The sequence below is a fragment of the Pecten maximus genome, chromosome 6 (assembly GCF_902652985.1).
Source record: "Pecten maximus chromosome 6, xPecMax1.1, whole genome shotgun sequence".
Lineage (NCBI taxonomy): Eukaryota > Metazoa > Mollusca > Bivalvia > Pectinida > Pectinidae > Pecten > Pecten maximus.
The window spans coordinates 24,931,928-24,956,928 of NC_047020.1; the positions used below are offsets into that span (position 1 = coordinate 24,931,928).

The following is a 25,001-nucleotide window of genomic DNA, read 5'->3' on the forward strand; positions in this document are numbered from 1 at the left end:
AAGGCACATACATAGTACAAAAAAAGTACTATTATACTTTTTTAGCACTTTTACAGGTAAGCCAAAAAAGTACAAAAAAAGTACTGGAACAAAAGTACTGTGAAAAAGTAGGAAAATAGTACTGAAAAAGTACAAAAAAAGTACTGGAACAACTTGGCATGAAAAAGTACAAAAAAAAATACTGGTCACAACTGAGTCATCTTCAGTTTCTTCCGGTGAAATACCTTTATCCTCCACTGAGTTACCTCATCCTCAGGTACCTCATCCTCCACTGACTGACTGAGTTATCTTCATCCTCAGCTGAGTTACCTCATCCTCCACTGAGTTACCTCATCCTCCATCCAGTTATCTTCATCCTCAGCTGAGTTACCTCATCCTCCACTGAGTTACCTCATCCTCAGGTACCTCATCCTCCACTGACTGACTGAGTTATCTTCATCCTCAGCTGAGTTACCTCATCCTCCACTGAGTTACCACATCCTCCACTGAGTTATCTTCATCCTCCACAGAGTTATTTTTCATCCTCAGCTGAGTTACTGAGTTATCTCATCCTCCACTGAGTTATATTTCGTCCTCCACCGAGTTATTTTTCATCCTCAGCTGAGTTACCTCATCCTCCACTGAGTTATCTTCATCCTCAGCTGAGTTACCTCATCCTCCACTGAGTTATATTTCGTCCTCCACCGAGTTATTTTTCATCCTCAGCTGAGTTACCTCATCCTCCACCGAGTTATATTTCGTCCTCCACCGAGTTATTTTTCATCCTCAGCTGAGTTATCTTCATCCTCCACTGAGTTACCTCATCCTCCATCGAGTTATTTTTCATCTTCAACTGAGTTATCTTCATCCTCAGCTGAGTTACTTTCTGCTGTTTCCTCTGCTGAGTTTGCGGCTGATGCTCAGAGCTTTACACAATAATTTTGGGACAATTTCTTGTGAACTGTCCGAATGTATCTGATGAATGCAGAACTTACTCTAATGTATATCTGGTAAAATGCACATATTACAAAGTATCTATAGCCTGTAGGTACAATGTAATGTATATCTGGTAAAATGTACATATTACGTACAATGCATATACAGCCTTTCAAGTATATATGCAGGTAAAATACACCGATAATACAAGAGGCCCAGAGGGCCTGTATCGCTCACCTGGTTTCATGAGATATTTGCAACTGGTATTGCTATGTCAATATATCGTAGGCATTTTATATGGTTACATGAACATTCTTTTTATTGTAATTCTAAAAATGTCAATTTAGCCAAATTGATCCCTTTTGGCCTCGCACCTCAGCTCCCCGGGGGTCAGCCCCACCAATTGTACAATTTTGAATCTCTACCCCAAGGGGATGCTACCAGGCGACTATGAGCGATATATATATATCCATTGCTTAGAGAAGAAGTTGTTTATATCAATTTAGGCAAATTACCCCCTTCTGGCCCGCCCCTCAGCCCTCAGGGGGGTCAGCCCTATCATTTGTACAATTTTGAATCCCTACACCAAGGGGATATTACCAGTCAAATATGTGAGATACCCATTGCTTAGTTTCAGAGGAGAAGTCGTTTATATCAATCTAGACAAACTGGCCCTTTTTGGCCCCGCCCCTAAAACACCCAGCGAGTAAGCCCCACCATTTGTACAATTTTGAATTCCTACCCCAAGTAGGTGCTACAAGGCAAATACGTGAGATATCCATTGCTTAGTTTCAGAGGAGAAATTGTTTATATCAATTTAGCCAAATTGACCCTGTTTGGCCCCGCCCCTCAGCGCCCCGGGGGGTCAGCCCCACCATTTGTACAATTTTGAGTCCCCTACCCACAAGGATGCTTCTGACCAAATTTGGTGAAATTCCGATCAGCGGTTATGAAGAAGAAGTCAAATAAGTCAATTGTTGACGGACGGACGGACGGACGACAGACGGACGGACGACGGACGGACGGACGACGGACGACGGACGCCACGGTATGGCATAAGCTCACCTTGGTCCTTCGGACCAGGTGAGCTAACAATGCATCTGCAGGTTAGATACATATATGCAATAAATGTATACAGGTACATAAGATACATGTTCCACACAATATGGCTTCATTACAGATACTATAAAGTACCATACAGTTATATGACACAATATACTTCCTTTTAAGCATGGGCTTATTTGCACTGTAATGCAATGCAGGAACATGCATACAATACAGGTACAATTCAGTCTGATAGAGGCAGAGGTACATATCAATGCTCATAATAAACAAACAATTCAGTGTAAAACGTACAATAAAACGCATACTACGGTAAGAGGATATCAGTCCCAGAGACCCACTTGGAATCTAAACTGTTTCAGTCTGTCTCACACAGCTTTGCCATTTAATATATATAAGTCTGGCAGCAAAGCAATTCTCCTCTGGGAGGAACAACTAACAAGCATTGGAATTCAAAGGAAAAAAGGCTACAAACTAGGCTCAGAACAGCACAGAGAGATTCCATTAACACCAAAATAAGAACAATCTCGTTTGCTAAAAGGTCAAGTAAATGAATATCAGCCAGGTCTGTCTAGTGGGAAATACCCACAAACCAATATTGTGAGCAAATAAAGGAATCTTATCATCTATCTCAACACGCAATAATCTCTTGGTGCTATATCAATAACACAGAAATAATAAAGACAATTTAAAGACATTTGATGACAAGAATAAAATTTACGTCCGGTCGCGAGATATTTTTGCTGATTCAATTCATGGAAACATAAGAATGATTTCTATAGGAAACAAGACATGGGGACAGGAAGATGTCCTAGATCGGAATATCCAATATTGACAGTAAGTAGTAGGCAGTGGATTTTTTCACTTGTCAATTTTTAAAGAAAAAAAAGTATGCACTATATACGTGCATATTTAAGGAAGGTATTTCTGCAATCCAAAAGAAATATTTTCATTTTAATTCAAACAACTGCAAACACAGTCAATGATTTCCTAAACAAGGCCTAACACAATCAATACAAATGTGATGTTGGGATCGTATAATTATTAACATTGATATAGGAAAATCTATCAAAGGCCACATGAAACTGAAAGATGTGTCCAGTCCAAAAATACAACAGCCAAAATGCAAAGTTTCACTAAATCTTCTTTGGAAGATATTTGGCCCTAAAATGCTGACTTCATTTTTTTCAAATTTCAGAATTCAACTTGACAACTTCAGTGACAGAAACAAAACATCATGCATAAAAATCAGCAGAATAATACAATCATTGAGTGAGAAATGGACCTAAGCGCAAAGTCTAGCCAAGTGTGACAGACAGACAGAAAGATTGCTATGTGCCCCAGATCATTTCACAGCAAGGACATCAAAACACATCATTTGTCTAGGGGTCATATGGTCACAGACACCATCACACAGCTAAATAACCATCTAGTTTTAGCCTTCGATAATAGAACGCTTGAACATGCAACCAACAAAAAACATCTTTTCAATACAGTAACTATACTCAAAAATTTATCATACTTCTTTTTCAATGGGTTTGTGATACATTGCTTTAGTAAGTAGAATATCACATATAAGTCCAGCTGAGCAATTCTATACTTTGTACCAATGACCATATACTGACAAATTACCTGCATCAGAAGCATCTGTGTGACCTACTACCAATTACTAATTAATGCTTTACTGGCTGTTTGTTAAAGACATACCACTTTTGGGTTTCCACGCTGTGTTGTCCTGTTGGGAGGAGAGTTCCGAGACCACGGGGTCACCAGGGTCAAGGTTATGACATGCTCTTGCCTTCCGCATCGACCATGCTTCCCTGAAATCATATAAACAGCATTTTTTTTATCATTGTTTTGAGGAAAAGCGCTGAACAGTCTAAGTTACCATGTGTCCAGGGGTTAATTGATACAAACTTCATCACCTTGACAGACAAACCACTAGACATCCAGGTTTTGAAAACAGACAGCACAAGATGTCTTATACATCCAGCAAAAAGTGAAGCCTTTCCAGGGGGAACTGGGTGCATATCACAACAACCACAAACCCAAACCTAGGGGAAAATTTTGAATTCTTTATGCAGTTTCCTGCATTCTAGTTCATCCTGAGCATAAAATATTAGATCTTACACCATTGGGTTTTCTACAAAAGAGATCCCTAAGGGATCTTGGCACCCACCATTGAATGATCTTTATTGGTTTGATGTCAGACTGAGCTTCTCTCTACTTTTCCCTTCTTTGTTTTTTCCTCTTAATAATCTGATAACATGAACAAGTACAACAACCTACATGTGAAGTTTGAGACACATCCAGTACATTTCAAGAAATAGCAATGACAAACATAATTTCCAAAATGTCAGCCATTTTGTTAACCTGATCACAAATCTAAATTCAACTGGCATAACTAGGGACCATGAAGATTGAGGAATAACCCTCCTATACTTTTTAAGAAATAGAGATAACAAACTTCAATTCTAACAATTAAGAGGCCCATGGGCCTTAAGGTCACCTGAATTTCGATATATTTTGGTAGATTTAATTCCTGTGACCTTGAATATGAGGTCAATGTGTTCACTCCAGCATGCTACAGGCATAATATATATCGTTTCTATGTGTGTTGGTCCTCCAGAAGACGTTTAAAAGATTTTAGCATATTTGAGCATGGTTGCCATAAATGAAGATCAAGCTCATACACATTCATCTGAACAATTGTTATATAATTATAACCCTTTACCCCAGCATGCTATAGGCCCAATATCAGGTTTCTTGGTCTCTTGGTTAATGAGAAGAAGTTGTTAAAAGATTTTAACATATTTGACCCCTGTGGCCTTGAATGAAAGTCAAGGTCATTCATTTGAACAATTTTGATAGCCCTTCACCCCAGCATGCTACAGGCCTATCAGGTCTGTAGGCCTCTTGGTTATTCAAAGAAGCCGAAAATGTAAATTGTTTACCAACGGACGACGCACAACAGACTAGATTAGAAAAGGTCATTTGAGACTAGAAATCCAAGATGGTCATCTGTTGACCATTTTGTTTTTCTGATCAAAATCTAAATTCAATTGGTATAATTAGGGGCCAAGGGAAACCTACACATGAAGTTTCAAGAAATAGTGATAACATGGATTGTTTACAGACGATGACCCACCATCTGATGATTTTTTGAAAAATAAGGTTATTGAAGTAAATGAAGAAAACTTTAGCTAAATGATGTCCTGCATTTGACTGAAAAAGTGGGCAGTCCGCAGGGCTGTGGGTCTGGACATTCTGGAAGCCCAGCCAGATTACTTGCAGCCCCGGTCTATCGGTTTGGACATTCAGAAAGCCCATGGAGCCAGATTCCAGTCAGCCAAGGGATGTGAAACCTATTATACATAACAATGTGAAGCATGTTGTGAAGCATGTTGTGAAGTATGTGGTTGATCCTGTGTAGTATACATAGTGCATGTGGTCACATATTTCATATTTAACAATGTGACTTGAAAATAGGTCAAGGTCATTTGTATTTTTAATACTATTTTCCTACTTTTATAGTACTTTTTTCCTACTTTTCCACTACTATTTTCCTACTTTTTCAGCACTAATTTCCTACTTTTTCAATACTATTTTCCTGCTTTTTCTGTACCATTTTCCTACTTTTTCACTTTCAGTACAAAATGTATGCACTACTTTAATTCCTGCTAGAAACATACTTTTTTGTACTTTTTCATGCCAAGTTGTTCCAGTACTTTTTTTGTACTTTTTCAGTACTATTTTCCTACTTTTTCACAGTACTTTTGTTCCAGTACTTTTTTTGTACTTTTTTGACTTACCTGTAATAGTACTAAAAAATTATAAAAGTACTTTTTTTGTACTATATATGTGCCTTTTCTGTACTTTATGATGACAATAAAATGTACTAAAAGTATACTTTTGTTAGCCTTTATTTGTACTTGTGTACTTTTTTTGACTCAATTTGGAACCGTGTTGAACCCTCGGTTCCAAATAGAGTAAAAAAAACATAATTCTTTAATACTTTTTTAGTACTTTTTTACTGTACTTTTTCTGTGCTTTATTTCGGTATGGGTTATTAAACTAGCTCAACCCTTGTTTACCTTCTGGGAAAATATTAGGTATATTATTCTTCTGAAACTGAAAAGCAGATCATTGATTTTCGAAGCTTCTGAAAGTTTTTGAACATATTTAACCCCTTTGACCTTATAAGTAGGTAAAGGTAATTTATATGAGGAAACTTTAATGTACCCTACTTTCGCATGCATCTCCTGGCCGAATATCAGTTCTCAGTTGCTTACAGTTTTCTAGAAGCTAAAGTTGACCAATGCTACTAATTTAAGGACAAGAAGTGATTTGTGAAAGAAAGTAAAAAAAAAATAGAAATATATAAATGATGAATGAATCAACTGAAATTTTAACCACAGATTGTATAGAACAAGAAAGATAACTCATGCTAACTTATATAGCATTGCAATAGGCCAAGGTATCTCAGGGGCATATAAAATCCATTCATCAAATAAGTCCAATCACACAATATTTTCCTGACAAATTTCCTAACTTAAACGAATACTGTAGTTGTATTTCCACTTTCAACTCCTAAGTAAGAAGGACAAGAACAGATAAATTTGTACCTCTCTGTTGAAAAGTATGACTACACTTGGTAACATTAAATAAAAGTTCATCAATTTTGAAATTAAAAAAAAAAGATAAATTCAGCAAGTCAAAATCATATGAAATGCACAAAATAAATCAAATTACAAAATTGCTGCATAGCAAGTTATTTGTGTCAAACTACGGTATGATATAAACTGAATGATGTCCATGGCAACCAGGTACAATTTCTGCGACATAATAGTCTCTCAGGTTACAGATAAAGATGAGATCTGTCTCTCAGGTTACAGATAAAGATGAGATCTGTCTCTCAGGTTACAGATAAAGATGAGATCTTCCATCAACCAGAGGTCTAGATCTGATACCTAGATTTTATCACCACTATACAATGATTTCACTGAATATAGAATCAATCAAGATCTTATAAAAACATCTTCATAACTGCTTAAATAACCAATGTTGATACTCTGAATTATAATTTCATATCACAAAATGTTTACCTTACATAGAATTACTACAAGTAGAATCACAATGAAAAGCAAAAGTTGTCATAAAATATAATTCCATTTTATAGAATCCAATTTACTGAAATCTTTACATAATACACCAATAGGAAAGTCATTTAAAGCGCTTCATACATACTGATCATGAATTTGTGTAGATATTCACACACAAGACAGACTTTTAAACCTACATAAAAGCATTCCCTTTATTCTGACTCCACCATGATAATCAATATTTGCTGTTGATCAATACACTTCGTATGTCCATCTTGTACCTGATGATAAACCTTGAGTATTGTACAAATGAGTTTGTAGGAGGGTCATTAATTTTGGGGTCACAGCTGTTTTACACAAGTAAACATACTGAGGCTGAACAGTAAACACTAAAGCATGATCCTAGACTTACTACATTAGCAATTTAAAGCTGTAAATCAACCTACACATACACACAAAGCAGTATAAAATCATGTTTCAAGTATTGGCATTGGCTTTTAAGATATCTAAAGACAATAACAAACACATGATCACTGTAGACTTCTGTCTCGAGTGTACACCAGTCAGTGTCGCTAACAGAACCCACTAAGTCAAGACCTGATCAGGGCAACATAGATATCCTTATGAAACAAAACATTTTATATTCTATTTTGTCTTTTAGTACCTCAGATTTCAGGTCTGTAGCATGCATGCACCTGAAACTTGGGTACGACACATGAAACTTGGGTACCATTGACAAATGAAACTTGGGTACCATCAACACATGAAACTTGGGTACCATCGACACATGAAACTTGGGTACCATCCACACATGAAACTTGGGTACAATCAACACATGAAACTTTGGTATCATCAACACATGAAACTTGGGTACCATCGACAAATGAAACTTTGGTACGATCGACACATAAAACTTTGGTACCATCCACACATGAAACTTGGGTACCATCCACACATGAAACTTGGGTACCATCCACACATGAAACTTGGGTACCATCCACACATGGAACTTTGGTACGATCGACACATAAAACTTGGGTACAGTCTACACATGAATCTTGGGTACAGTCGACACATATGAAACTTGTGTACCATCGACACATACAACTTTGGTACAGTCTACACATGGAAACTTGGGTACCATTGACACATGAATCTTGGGTACAGTCGACACAAGTAACTTGTGTACCATCAACACATGCAACTTTGGTACAGTCTACACATGGAAACTTGGGTACCATTGACACATATGAAACTTGTGTACCATCGACACATACAACTTTGGTACAGTCTACACATGGAAACTTGGGTACGACACAATTGCATCTAAAGTTCAAAACTATTAACTCTCATGATTTGTAAGAAATACCTATAAAAGATTTTTTGTATACAAACCAACAAATTCCATTTTTGGGCAATTTCTTTGTGTTTTCTCTGTCTGCAAACAATTCACTTGAGTCTTTGTCTAACAAATACACCAAAGACCTCACCTACAAAAGAAAGATTTAAAAAACATTTACACACCAAATACATAATTAAAGTGATTTTGTTTTCATATATAATAAATATAACATCTTAATAATGTTTTATTTCATATAAAATTTGACAAATAATCTGAAGAATATTTTTTTTCTATTTTTGCAAGCCTTAGCAAGCAAAACCAAAACTTTTAGATGAGTTTCATAAAGTCTTATAAATATGAAACGGAAACATTAAAGACACTTTTTTGTTTGCAGCAGATTTTAAATCAAAATGTGGTGAACAAAATCAAACAGAGGCAGCCACTTTATTCCACTATGTTCAATCCATGAATGATGTACCATCATTTTCAATATTACATCACAATTCATCTCTATCTGGAACAGCCAATATAAAATGCTCCTGGCCTAATTATCTTGATAATCTGTACAGTACTAATGTTCATAAGTGTAACTCACCACTCCTTCATTTTTTGACAAGCACAACTGAGCTAACTGTTCATATGTACATCTGTTCATCTGACCTCAACTATACAACTGTATGTATCTGAATGCTAAATACTGTACTTCAGATATATATATATGTCTTATTATTAAGAATCATAACAATGAGTCTAAATCAAAAACACCTAATGTACCTGTCCAGGGGTTAGTCATGAAATTTAGGGGAAATGAAGGGCTGCAGTGTCTTGAAGCATTCTTTAAATTTTAACATTTTACAGCTATTTTTTGCTATAATTCTTACATATTTCATCAAAATTTGGGGGATTTCCCCTGTTTTGGAGAATTTTCCCTTGTGTTATGGGATCTTTTCTTGATGGGGAATTTGTTTTTATTCAAAGCGGATCCCTGGAAAACACCATCAGTGGGGAATACTACCTAATTTCTGTAGTAAATATGGTCCAGTGTACCCATGCAAACTATTACCTTTTAATAAACAAACTCTTTATAATGCTAAATTAGCTCTATAGATCTCCAAGAACATCAATACTTTTCATGTTAATCTTGTTTTACAAATTACACTTGTTGTGCACATTGTTCCAATCTAACATTTCATGAAAAGCTATAAAGATTTGAGAATGTATTTTATCATACCAGCATTTATGTTTTCTTATGCAATCTTGTTCTGGCAGGTTATATTTTGCAATTGCAGAACAGAGAGATCAAGAATATGATAAAAGGACAACAGAATATCTTCGGTGAAATATTTGTAGAGGTTTTAGGCATTTCCTGTCAAATATAAGACTTATTGTTGCTGCCTAAAATTGAGGAAACAGAAACGCACAAATTAGGGTCACGAATAGACAGTATTTATCTTAGCCTTCAAATTCTTTGTCCATGCATGTTCCATGTACATGATGTAAATGCAAATTCAGTTATAATGATTCATGAAATAAACATTGTACAGGAAGCTAATAATATTACTGTGTTCAATATGTCTCGGCACTATGAATTTTGCCATGGCATGATACGTATACATTAAATACCCAACACTTTGATGATTTCAAGACATGTACTGAACTGATATCATACCGGCAAATATGATACTAACTGCCCAGGATTCATAGCCATTATTCCAGGACTGTGCAAAGCTTTAACGCTTAAAATAACTTGCGATGCCTTAACACATTCCAATACATTGATACTAAATCATGGCTAGTTGATACCGAGCTAAAGACAGACTATCAATTCAGCAAGCTCTGATCGATGCAGGATGGGTATTGATTATAACAAACCATTCCATCTAACATTAACAGTTATTGGTGATTACCTAAAGACTCCGACACAGACCAGCATGTCAAATACCAAGATATCCAGACACAGACCCATGGGTCAACAATCTGTATAGACAGACTACACTGTAACATTGAACATGGGCCACACAGCTATATATATACCTAACTTGCATTCAACACTAATGTTAACTAACATATTGAGTGCAGACCACCATATATATAGCTTATTTTTAACCACCAAACTTAATATTAACAAGCACATACAAATATCAAGGTAATCCATAAAGTTATCAACTTATCATGCTAGGAAATTGGTATGAATTTAATATAATTATTATATGTCTTAACTATTTGACCCATTACATTAAGCTGCACTACATAACTTAACTGTAAGTGCTGTTAATTAACGTGAAAACTTCAGGATGGAATTCTTACAACAATATCAGAACATATGAATATTTTCACATCAATCTACATGAAGATCTGCATTCATGCCAGTCATCTGCATACAAAGCAACAATTGCCATTCTCATGTAAATTAAAATGACAAATGTTCCCTTCCGAAATAATCACTTTAATGTTTCCAATCTAGTTTCGGCATCAGAATGTGAAATTCTTTGGCTACAAAGTACATTGTGCCTGTTGGCACGAAATAACAGTTTTGATAGCAATAAATGATTGCACAGGGTTATAACAAAACCAAAAACAAAATAGAAATAAATAGGATATCTTATTAGGAAGTACATTGCAATTCCAAAATTAAATTTTCTAAGAAAACCCAATACTTTCCGCAAACTTTGGGAAATGAAATTTTAAATCAAATGATGAAATCACATTTCTCTTACCAGTCCACCAAAGATATTGCTGTATATACAAATCAATATTATCTCGAAATGAAATTTCAAAAATTTGAAACAATATTTTAATTTTCTTTGACAATTTTAAAGTTTATCCATATAACGATATTTGGGAATCAGGCCAGATCCTGTTAATGTTGTTATATTGAGATACATGTATATGTGTGATATTTGTAATTTCTTCACTCTTGTTGCTATAGGTTTGAAGGTGGAGCACGTTGGCCTGATATTTTTCTTATTTCCTCAGGCTTGATCTGTGACTGCCAACATCAATATACATTTGTTGTTGTACTTGTACCAGGGTAATGATGTTGATATTGCCTGCAATACATTTTGTCTGCAACAAAATTGCCTACAAAATGATGCAAGCAGCACATGTCAAGATTTGATAATATTTTTCCAGCAGTCGACTCATGATATGATGGTCTCAGTTTTTACTTTCACTCAGAGAATGACCTAACAAATGGTTAAAACAAGATCAAAACATAATGCAACTTTGCAGTCAATGCAGTGCTGACAAAACACAGGCACAGAGCTAACACAACACCAGCAAAAAATTATATCTATATCAAAAACATGAAAAATATAATCTTCAACCTTTGTAAATCTTAATTGGTTCAATTTGAATCTCGGATCTCAAAATGAGTTAATTAACCAATACCCCCTCGGTATTTAAAGTACATGTATTCTGTCCGAGGAAATACCATTTCAAAGTGTACATATATAGCAAAATAACAGCTAGCTAAAGGATACTGACTTTCTGATATATACCTTAAATTTATTTACATATTAACTAATTAAAACACAAATTCATGAAACAAATCAAACAGGTAAAACTACCCAGATTGAAATAGAATCACCGTAAAATGCTACTGCAATGTGAAGTTAATTTCCCTCAGGCTGAGATATAGATAGACTTTCTACTGTGATGTTGCAGAAATTTTCTAAATCTAAGGCCAACTACTACCTGGGAGCAGTACTGATTTAATAACACTTAATCACTTACAATAGCAGTTGTTCCTGTTGATTTTTAAAGAAATAACTACTAATTAGATTCTTACCGGTTTTGAAGCAATATAGTTGAGGGCATTCTGCACATGTTCATGCAGCGATCTAAAATCACTCTCCTCCTCTAGTTTTGTATCACAATCCTGAAACAGGAATAAACAACAAATTAAAATCAAATCTTCATTAAAAAAAGAGGTCCAATTGGCCAGTATCACTCATCTGGCAATAATCCGAGAAGATTTAAGGTAACATTTATAAGTCTATAATGCCAGAGTTTGGCATCCATTCATCCCAGCATATCACTGGCCAAATGTCATCACTTTAAGCCTTTCGACTTGAGTTTTCAGAAGATTTGTTTAAACAAATCTGACCCCTTCGTTTGACCCTTGATATAAGGAAAGGTACTTCATTTACACAAATCAGGTATCCCAGCATGTAACATACCCAACATAAGAAGTCCTTTGCATATTTATGAACATATAACCACTTTCGCCTTGAAAGCAGGTCCAGGTCATTCATTTAAACAAATTTGGTAGCACTTCCATCCAACATGCTAGAAGCCTAACATCAGGTCTCTAGGCCTCTTAAATATTGAGAAGATGCTGTTTAAAGATTTTTACACATCTGACCCCTTTGACCTTGAAAGTAGGTCAAAGTCATTCATACGAACAAGCATAGCAGCAATTTACCACAGCATGCTGCTGGCCCAATATCAAGTCCTGCATGTTGTTGAAAGATTTTAGCATATTTTACCCTAAGCTTGTATTACCATTCATTTGATCAACCTAACAAACTTGACAGCTCTGCACCCCAGCATAATATATATTTGCTACAGGCCTAATACCAGGTCCCTGGGTGGTTTGGTTATTTGGGGAAAATGTTAGCTCTCTAGGCCTCTTGATTATTTATAATGCTATTAAAAACACTTTTGCATATTTAACCCTTGTTACCTTGAATAAAGGTCAAGGTCATTCATTTGAACAAACTAAGTAGCCCTTCACCCCAGCATGCTACAGGCTAAATATCAGGTCTCTGGACCCTTGGTTGTTGAGAAGAAATTGCATGATAAAAAGCTGACACCAGACCAGTACAGCATAAGCTCACTTGGCCTATAAATCACAAATGAACTTCCCATTTTATACGAGTGTCACATCATATGGTGACCTTCTGTCTATAAGCTCTTTAAGGTCAGTTATTAAAAGCATACATCAGAAACTGCACATGGTATTATACATTCAAACTCTTTTAAGATCGTAACTTGTTGCAGAATGATCTGAGATGAATACTCTTATTCCTGGAAGAAGCCCATGGGGCCAATGCATGAACTTGGCTCAAAATAGAAGCTGGCCTTGAATAATTTTACAACAATGGCTAAACAAGGGTTATCAAGACTTATATACATTTGTGTATTAATAACTCTTGCTAGCTCAGATGGACGCAAAGGACGGGTCCCACTGTGGAAGGAAACCAGAGTACCTAGTGGAAAACCCACATGGTCAGCCAGCTAGGTGACCCAATACCATTTCAACCCCATATGAAGAAAGGTAAGTGTGTAACATTTTAATTACCACTGGCTGTGCCACCTAACCACCACAATGCATATATGTTGATTGATAAGTCTGGTAAGCTCATTTTAAAGATGAACATGTCATAGAGGTGTAACCTCGTTCGGAAGTATTAACACACATATTCTCATTTTCAAATCATGTGAGTTTGTTGGTTGAAAAATCATGATCATACTCCATTGGACAAAATTGTACAGACTACAGTGATTAGGTTTCCGGGACAGATGTACCTCCACATAGCAGTGGAATCTTAATGTAACAGCTAGATATATTTGTTCCAGTAACCAAAATGTACATGTACACAGTATCTGGTTTTGGACTTGTAAAAATAGGGAAACAGGAACATCATTAACCTCACAATGAACAGTGTGTGATTACTTTATCTCCCCAGCATCCTGGTCCACATACCTCAAGTGTACGTGTCTGGTATTATATGGGGTTGATTAAACAACTATGTTGGCTCTAATAAAATGTGGTTATCTAGCTAGTTATCTAATTCACAGTGCTCACTTAAACTACAAATCCATTTATATAGAAAAGGAATCTACAGTTATAATATACTATATCAAAAGTAAAGCTGTTGATGTTTTTTCATTGATTATAATTATTTATGGTATGGTACTCTGTATAAAATACATTATATATACTACAGGCAACCAGGAAGGCCAAAAAATATATTTCTTCACCTATAACACTAAACACTAGTGACAGCCGTCCCAGATCTCTATATATCTGTAGCACTAATAATACTGTGTTAATACATCCACCTCTTCCTAAACTGTATAGGTGTTAGAAGTATATTTACCAAACTAACCTGACCTAGTACACAGATTCCAAAGCACAAGGTCAATATTTGATTGACAGTGAATAAGCAAGACGCACCTAACTTTACTCCCCTCCTGAAGAGTTTACCATAAGGCATTTAAATAATCATGTGAAGGGTTCCACCTGAAGGAAAAGAATACTCTGAAAACAGCTAGCACCCATAGTGCTGAAGCATCTTGTGCATTAAAGTAATTAAGGGATAACGAACCAAAATAGAAATAATTTGGGAATTATTGCCTCTTGATAAATATGAGTTAGAACAACATGGATATATCATGAGCAGTTAAGATTTCAAGAAGAAGATACATTATATCTTATTAATAAGTTATTTTCAAAGTGATGATCATTTTGTGAGTGAGCTAGGTGTAATGTGCCAATGAAGACAGTAATACATGTACCCATCCATATACATTATTCTGTGTGTGAAAGAAAAAAAAAGGATTTCAAGAACAGAGAAAGTAGCTAAAATATCATTATCAATATGAACAAGGATGGATAGTATTGCAACAGCAATACAAAGTCCCCTGCCTGAGCTAGAAGTGCACCTATTCATTTCCCATTTTTTTTTTTTTGAAAAATGGTTTTTCGAAAAAAAAAAAAAATGTGGGATGCACAACTACATGTTATACTGATCATGTATACCAAGTTTCGTTAAGATCGGCGTAGCACTTTAGGAGGAGTTGTCCGGACAACTATTGCGTGACAGACAGACAGACGGACAGACGGACGGAGGGTAAACCTATAGTCCTCCTGTTTTTCAAACGGCAGGGGACTAATAAGCTCAGTACAGAAAGACAATGCATACAGCACTTTACTTTATAGAAAGGCAATTATTGCAACATTAAACTCTAAACTAGATTGAATGGGAAGCAAGACAAAAACAACACAACATATAATCAGATTGAAAGGCAACAACACAATTTTAATCAGATTGAAAGGCAATATGTGAGGTTTATTGTAGATTACTGCAGGCATATACATGTACATTTTACAACTTGAAACTAATATTTTGACATCTGTTGGCATAGAATTTGAATTAAAACATGATTTTTATATATGTACCGAATGCCCATAAAACCCAGCATGCAAAAGTAGTTTCTTTCCCCAAAAAAATTCAACATCTGGACCATAATTTTTAACTATTAAAAAACTTTCTCTATGTATTTTATTAAACAGTTTGATTCAGTAAAATAGTAATAACTTTTTTTTGTTTACTCTGCTAGTTACTAAACCATTTCTAGCTGCAACAACAACATTCCAGTTCAATTCGCTATAATTAGCCATTAAATACATTGTATATACAATCCAGATTTCTCCCCTTCAAGAAATATTGCAATGTACAGCATGTAACAAACTGGATGGAAGGGCATATACCTCAAACAACATTGCCCAGCTCAACATTTAATGTTCTATCTGCATGGACGTGTGGATCAAATTTCTACTAACCATAAACAGATTGATTGATCTGTGGTAAGGATCATGATACAGGCATTTATATATATTACACAAGTTTAACTTTCAAATATATGGGAATCATAGATGGATCCCACTAGTACCGGTACCATTGCAACAATATATATTTAACAACACAAATCTTTAGTAATTAAGCAGAACAGATCACACACACTATAAAACACTGCTGTAATGGAAAATCTTGTATGCATATATATACCCTATTAAACATACCTAATTATAATATTCACCATAAAGAATAAAATGTAATATTACCTTCTTTTCCTTCTAATGTCCTATAAACAACCTGTTGATTTTATAGATTCTTAATTCTACAACCATATGTATAAAGTACTATCAGCAACTCTGAACATATATATTAAAAGAACACATGTATACATTAGATTAAATCAACTAAATGAAATTACCTTTTGCATATACATGTACAAAAGTATAGACTGCATGCTGAATGATTATATGAAAACATGAAACTTTTGGTAGAAAATGCACTGTACTTATATATACATATTCATACCTACATTAGTTCATGTATACATACCATATTTCAATAAATCCAAGATGACTTGTATACACACTAAAGTGAACAGAGTCTACAAACTCAAGTTTCAGTTGGTGGTACTACCAATCATGAATGCTGACTGTAATGTATTAGGCTAATACTGGAGATCTTAGAGATACATTGGAACAGCTGTCTTGTACTACACATGTAAACAAGCATGCTACATGTGTACTTGATACATATACCACTTAAACTAATTACACTGATTTACACTATGAAAACTGGGCTGATCATATGTGTGTACATTATCCTATGTCTAATTGCAACAGCTTACAACAAAAGGATAAATAGAAGCATATGGCACCTCCTCACCCCAGTGGGACAATGTCACAATCATTCATCAATATGTGAAGTTGGATTCGTACTTTTTATCCATTATGATCATGATTTTCTAACTGTTAATAATAATTATCACTGTGATTTGCAAGCAAAACAAATACACCTACAGTATAGCAGTAGAAAATATATAGCAAAATGACTAAATCCCTGATGCAAAAGCGCAACAGGTTTAAAACTCAGAAATTTCAGACTAAGTATTGTTACTTTGATCATAAGTACGCCCTTGAACAAGCTTAAGAGGCCCAATAGGCCTGCATGGCTCACCTGGTATTCATTATCTTAGATGATTCTCTGCCTTTCAGTAAATAAAAAGAACATGTTTCTGTATTTCAACAAATCAGACCCCTGTGACCTTGAGTGCCAATGGTATTTTGTTTTACAAAATTTATCAAGTGTCATCGCTAGAACCTATACCAGCCAAATATCTTGATTCCAGGCCTTTCAGTTAATCATTATATGGTCATTTGAGTGTTTTAACAAATTTAACCACAGTGACCTTTTATCAAATTCTATATCCAATGTTTTCAAAGAATCCATCAGCCAATATATATCTTCTTGATAATATGATTTGGTTAAGGATCAATCATTAGTGAATTTCAACAAATTTGAAGCCTGTGACTTTCAATAAAGGTCATTTAGGTCATTTCTTTTTGCAAATCTAGTCGGAGTCATCAAAGGAACATTTCAGCCAAATCTGTTGACTTAGCTAGCTAGATAGGCATTCAAGTTAATCAAGAGAAGTTGTTTGAATTTTTTAATAAATTGGACACCAGTAGCTGTCACCTTGAATATGCATCAAGGTGATTTTATTTTGCAAAACTATCTGGCATCATCCCAGGAACCTACCAGGCAAATATCTTGATTTAGGTATTTCAGTTACTCAGAAGTTATTTGAATGATTTAAATTTTACCCCTTTGAACATGTGTCAAGATCAGCTGGTCAAGGTCATTTCATTGTGCAAAATTTGAGGGGCTCCATCTGAGGAGCCTTCAAATAAAATATTATTCTAGGACTTTTGGTTTATAATTATCAGTCCTTGGAATCTTTCTTCAAATTTGACCCTTGTGGCCTTGAATATGGGTCAAGGTCATTTCTTTGTGCAAAATTTGCGAGACTTCATATCCCAAGCCCACAAGCTTAAGCCAAATATCATAATTTTAACCATTTGGTTTTTGAGAAGTTGTTAAAAGGAAAAAATTGCCAACGAACAGATGGATACCAGAAAAGACAGTACCCCACATCACAGCACAATTAAAGGGTCCCAAAATAAAGGGCCAGCTGAGCTAATTATAAAGCATCAAAATTTCAAGATTTCAGTATACCTACTGTTTTTTTTAATGATTACAAATTGAAATAGCTCATATCTCAGAAATCAGGCTGATGTTTTGTAGATTGATAAGAAATCTTTTAAATCTCTAAGATTTCCTTATTACACTTTACAAAATAAGCCCAATTTGACTTATGATAAAACCCACTCATGTATTTAGCAGATCAACGAAAACGTTGACGAATTGTGCTATATTTTATTGTCTTGTAAAGTCCTATATGTTGCCTGGGGCCCCTGGACTTTTTCAACATCTTTTGCAGTTCAGATGTTTTGTGACGTTATATCAGCACAAATTATGTCAACGGGTCAATGTATCACAACAACAGTTCAGAGATTGTCAAACTTTACCACTTGAATATATACAAAATATATATAACGCATATGCAAATGTATATCGCTTTGTTTGTTAGCTTGCTGGGTTTATCACCCATGAACAGCCAGGGTCATTTTCAGGTGGGTCTCCTTGTTGTAGTTAGTGACGTCTACATCAATGAACAACATACGGAAGGCCATTGTATATGCCATCCAAAGCAATTACGATAAAGTGTCTTGTCCATGCAAAGACACAAGGACAAGACATGCACAACCAAGACAGCACAGACCGGCCCGTTTCTCAGCTTCCCATGAAACACAAAGACAAGGGTAGGGAGCATTGAACCATACACCTATGATCCTCACCTGAGGTTATATGTAAGCAGCACTCTAACCGACTGATCTATCACAGCCCCAAAAGGAATCTATCAAACTTAAGACCTAAAGACTCATGACACATTAAATGTGTTTAACTTGTTAAATTAATTCCATTTACAAATTTGACCTCATGTACCAGAACAGCTTGATATCAATAGTGGGTATATAATTTGACACAAATGATCAGATTTATGGGTCAAACATTGTGACACCAAATAGATACTGTGCACCACCAGTGTATCATCACATTGACACAATAATGTTTTACTTCATTTTACCAATGTTTAAAAGTACATATCTAACTAGAACTGGTAATTGATCCGTATAATCAATAAGTTTGCACTAGCTTCGACTATTGTCGCAAATATTGTGTACAGAAGTCTGAATCAACATGGTAGTTATCAAGATTCTACATTGCCACAAGAAATTTTAACACTCACCATCAACATGACCACTAGATATCCTGTCCCATATGACATACAAACTGATAAAGTACTAACTGATGTATAGGGCTGGTGATTTAATCATTCAAATTTTAACATGTTGGGACTATGCATGGTGTCATATGTTGGATAAGTAACTGACACCAAGTAGGGTACATCTAGAAATATATAAAGCTCTATTATAATCTCAACTAGTTCACCACACTCTATACTTCATGACAAGTGGAGCTATTTTCTTGTTGACTTTTCACTTGAACCCATTAATCCACTAGCAGACCTACGAAAGGTAAGTCAATACTGGCCTCTAGTCCTCAAACAGTGCAAGAATTGACAACTTCCATACACTGTATACAAATCAATCATGTTCTATTAGCAATTCTTTCACAATTCTTTTTCCAAACAAATTGGGTTATGAATATGTATGTGCATATTTGCCAGAATCCATTTTGGAATAAAGTTACAGGCAATTTTATTTTGATGATTTTAAGCAAAATCGTATTTGAATGTTTCCAAGGTAATTACAAAGATACTTTAGCTAAAAGACCCAATATGTCATTATTAACCAGACTAAAATATGAATTTGAGCAACCATTACAGATTTCTGATTATCAACATCCAGATATAGCTGCAGGCAAGGTTTCCAGATGAGATATGTATATCAGTTAATCTGAACAGTACCAATTTGTACAGCAGAGCCCTGAAGGCATTGTTGGTACTTCAACATACTCATATACCTGGTACTACATAATGTATCTGTCTCATTAACTGACTGTATTGGCACATGACGCTGACCATTAATCTCCAATAATATGGTATTGAAAAATCTTGCTGCTTGCCCAAGGCCGATCATATACTGTAATTCTATTGCTAAATTTCACTACTAGACCTATATTAGACAGAATGTATATTCATACATGTTAATTTATTACACAGATCGCGTAAACATACAGGTGAATCTAAATCGATAACATAGGATATATTCCTTTTGTGTATTAGTGGTATGTGTATTAGTGTTATGAAAAGGTGTAAATAAAGCCTATTGTGATCATGATTGTCTAGGTAATTGTCACACTATTTACACTCAACCGACGTCGACATTCTGGCTAATGCCATTAAGGTATATATATATATATATGTCATCAACACTGACTGGTAATTTATCAATAATATTGATACAAGCACAAATTTTGAACACCAAAATAAATCTATAATAGCCAATTAATCCAATTCCATCTATGTTGACATTGCTTATTCCAAATCTAACAATATTATTTGAAATATGATGTTCATTATAACTCTGTATGCATGAAGATGGAATTTCAAATAAACACCATGATTTAACATTAAGATTATAATGCTCTAATGTCAGTGTTACAAACTTTTGGTGTCTCAGCAGTGCGATTCCATCTTTATTTCTCCATTTTATGATCAGATCTTAATTAAAAAAGTCACAACTGTCTTGATATTCAAATAAAGTTTAAACTAGAACTGTCGTCCAGAGTGCCAACTCATACCCGCACCCCTCTGGTGAAGATTTTCCAACAAAAACCTGATTTTAGTGAACGGGTTACCATGGCAACCTTATTTCGGGGGGGGGGGGGGGACCTGCATGCATATATATATGCACACATTATAATTATGAGTCCCTAACATTCCTGTGTATTTCAAATGAAATCGGTTGATAGCTATAGGAGTTGTCCGAGTTGTTTTGACAAAGTTTTCCACAAGAATATGGGTATTGAAACCTGGTAACCATAGAAACCAAAAAAATATGTAGAGAAATATTATGTATACAGGGTATAATAAACTTTTAAAAGACATTACCCATATAAAGTCCTTCTATACAGCTATATTAAATAAAGCTTAATGACCATAGCTGTTGATAGCAATTTATATTCAACAACACAAATACAAAACACAAGTGTAAAAATTACTGTTATATTAGCCATTATTGATGATCTCCTTCACGGGAGAGCTCAGGTACAAGGTAAATTAATACATTCAGTTGTAACAAATGACAACATCTGTTGCTAGCACATGAAACAGTTTTATCTCCTATGTTCATTTATATAGTGTCAATATCTTCCAATTACATACATGCATGAAAGAACAATTTTGCATGTCAAATAGCGTGTATCATTCTGCCTCAATACAAAATTTGCACAGGTGGCAGTTTTTATAAACTAAATTTGGATGGGTTTTTTAAATACAGTAATGCCAGTATTGATCTACTATCAGGTGATGTAATTAGAGATTCAGAATTAGCTATTTAAAAGTAGGTCAAAGGTCAAGGTCAGCAGGTCTGAAAATGCATTATGTATACCAACATAAAAGGTCTTTTCACAAGGTCATGCTCAGATGACCTCCTGCAAGGTATGCTAGGGTATGGTAGTATCATAGAGCCATTAGAGGAGCAGAAATTGCAAACTTCTAATTTTAATCAGAGCTGAGTGAAATAAAGCCTGAAAAAGATTAACATCAGTTGAGGTGCCTCAATTTTAATCAGTGGTTAACATTGACCTGATCTGAAGTACTGATATAAATTATAAAAAAATTACAAAGCATTACTTAGTATAGTATTACACTTTGTATTTCAATAAATCAATATAATACAATGTATATTGATACTTAAGCTTATAGTCAAGGACTTTCCTGGCTTATATGGTACTGAATATTGGTACCAATCCCAATCGAAAATTTCCTTATTTTTTTCCCAATGAAGGCAGAATTTTTTCAATTTGAACTGCAAAATTTTTTCCCAGTCCACTTCTGTTTATTACCGGACTTCTGATCCTTGCACTTCATTTTCATGCATAAATTGATTGATGTTATCTAACCATTCTCGTGATTCAGTGGTCTGCCAAAGAATTGTAATGAACCATGCATTTTCTCATGGTTTAATTTTCACAGAAGTAGATAATATAAAGGTGCTAGAAACTAAGAAATATTTTGTAGAATATGTACATCTGCACATGTCTACTGGCACAACTGGGACTATACATATAGTGGTAGACTATATAGCTACACTATAATCTATATATAGCTTCATGGATAATTCTAATAAAGTCTGCATTTTGTCACATCATGATATATTGGTTATAAATTAAGCACTAGACATAAATTGTGACTCACCATTTCGAGAACAAAAATGAATTGGTTGGATATATCCAGCAACAAAATCTAAGCATATAAATGGCTACCTGTATGTTTATGTACACAATGCAGAATGGAAAACAGATTGTTTCCATAAAAAAAATTTGCTTTTGATTAGGTAAAAAGTTTGTTTTTTTTCTATAGAAAAAATCATTTCACCCAGAAAAATGATTGTTTTTTACAGAAAATAATCGTTTTCACAATATATTTTTTGTTGAAATGTATCATTTGGGGTATGTTTAACACTTATTCCCGAATATGGGCCTATGCAGAGAAAATGTGAAAAATAAGGGAGGCGGGGGGTCACAGCTTATCCCCAAGCATGCTAGGGCTTATATATATAGTATATCTGGTAAAATACAGTATAATAATTGAAGCACCTGACAATTTATTGTCAAAAGCTTTAAACTTAAAGCTGCACAAATAGATGAAAAGAAGTATGTCTTGTTTGGATAGTAAAAAGGATAACAACATGTTATTGCCTCAATAGATCTGGACACTGGTACACCATGACAATTCTAATGACCAAATGTAGTCAGATTGTTGGCTAAGTAATTGCATTGGCTAGCTTGGGATGTAACCGCATGTATAAATTTATCTCCATCAATCAACCAGGTATATGTAAGAACTGTGACCATGCAGATCAATAGTGCTCAACACCCTTTGTGTAGGTTTAATAAACTCTATCGCTTGGCTCTGTACATAAACTGTTCCTGATCAAAGGTTTAGGCTGTCTTACATCAGAACCAAGGGGAGACAGATTGTATAGATCCACATCCTACCTGGGACAATTTGATTTCCGTGTCATTAGGAAGCCACATAATGCAATTGTGTTAAACTGATGTGAAATTGATGTCATGGACATGAGATCACAGGATACAGCTCATATCACTCAATAGAGCGAAGAGAAATCTATAATTACAATCCCTAAATCAAAGCCTCACAGGAAATATTTCCATATAATTGAACAGATCAAGAATTAATCGAAATGCAAGTTAATTGATGGAGATATATGAGTAAGAAGATACCGAGACCACCTGTAAAATAAGAACTAATACACTTTTGATTCGAAGACTTTAGCAAATTATAGGACAAATACGGAAAATATATCCAAATAAATTATTCTGTGAATATGTTAAAACATACGTCAATATATGGACAATCAGGATAAGTTAATCTAATGAATCAAATTTTTAATCAATTACAGAATATTTTTCTCTTAGTAGTATGATATACGTACTAAGGAATGGGTGGACCCCATGTCTTAGCAGTTAGCATTCGAAAAAATTGTCGGTATTTTTCTTAAAATTGTGAAAATAATGTCAGTGTTTTCATGCGTTTGTAATTATAGTAATTTTTATCAACATTTTCAACTCAGGTGTGCTCTCTTTATCTTGAGCTTTTGAAAGGGCAAAGTTGTTTTTCTAGTAGTGTATATGTCGATGTGATTTACATACAGTGCCACGTACAGACACTAGGAACCAATGAATTGATCTGGACCATTCTACCTGCACTTCCTCTTAAATTAAGGTCTAGTGATGTCTTCAGGGATAAATTTCTGATGAACCATTGTCCAAAAGACGACTCTTAACAAATACAATTCGGTCATTTGATTTTATCCCTATAAATTTATGTATATATTACTGGGATGCAATCAGAGAAATTTAATTTGATTTTTCATTAAATTAATTTAAATAGTATCTGAGCTACATTGCTTGTAACAATACTGTTAATACTTATACTCGAGTGTAAAAAGACAATACGGTAAACCTCCAATTAATTCGAACACGCAGATAGTTCGAACACACATTTTTCCCTAGAAAAACAATATTTTTTTAGCTAGTAATACTAATAGTTCGAACTCTGGCTGTTTATAACTGACACCATTTTGGATAGTTCGAACTTGTCAAATGAAGAACGTAAAGTAAGATTTTATTTGGCAAACTCCATTGAAAGCTCGCAACAACTCGACCCCGATGACCGGCCCAGAAAAAATGCCAAGATTTAAATTTGATCAGCAAGCACGTTTAGGTTATTAGATTGTATGCATGATCATTAGAATGCGTCTGTGATTTAATATATGCCACATATTTTAGCGTTAATTCAGTTTTTTTACATTGCAAAATACACCACGCACGAGACAGCTGATTGCAAATTTAGGCCCCGACAATGTATAAATAACATGCGATATTTGTATTTGCGCTGTATGGCAAACTAAGAAATCGTCTGTGTATTTTCAAATATAACTAGAGTTAATTTAGCATTATGATTATTTAATTGTGACTGGACATCTCTTAATTATTGCCAATCAAGGTATTACCTGAAAACCTGCGACCTCATGCTAGGTAAGCAGGCCATGTGAGGTGTCGCTTGCAGTAAAGTTGAAAGGATCGGCTGCCCAATCGTGCTGAGTGACATGAAAAGCATTCATATCCAGTCAAAACAATCCACAGGTGTCCCAATTATAG

General features: G+C 34.9%; 1 protein-coding gene across 3 annotated transcripts in view; it reads right to left on the bottom strand.

The window, feature by feature from the left end:
• The window catches only part of LOC117329332 (cGMP-dependent 3',5'-cyclic phosphodiesterase-like), a 181,578-nt gene that overhangs the window by 151,496 nt on the left and 5,081 nt on the right, over window positions 1–25,001 (bottom strand). For all 3 annotated transcript variants that reach the window (XM_033887246.1, XM_033887245.1, XM_033887244.1), the window contains exons 2-4: window positions 12,212–12,301; window positions 8,475–8,569; window positions 3,685–3,797 (exon numbers count right to left, since the gene is read on the bottom strand). In XM_033887246.1, the coding sequence (XP_033743137.1) occupies window positions 3,685–3,797; window positions 8,475–8,569; window positions 12,212–12,301 (298 nt within the window). The remainder of the gene's footprint in view (window positions 1–3,684; window positions 3,798–8,474; window positions 8,570–12,211; window positions 12,302–25,001) is intronic.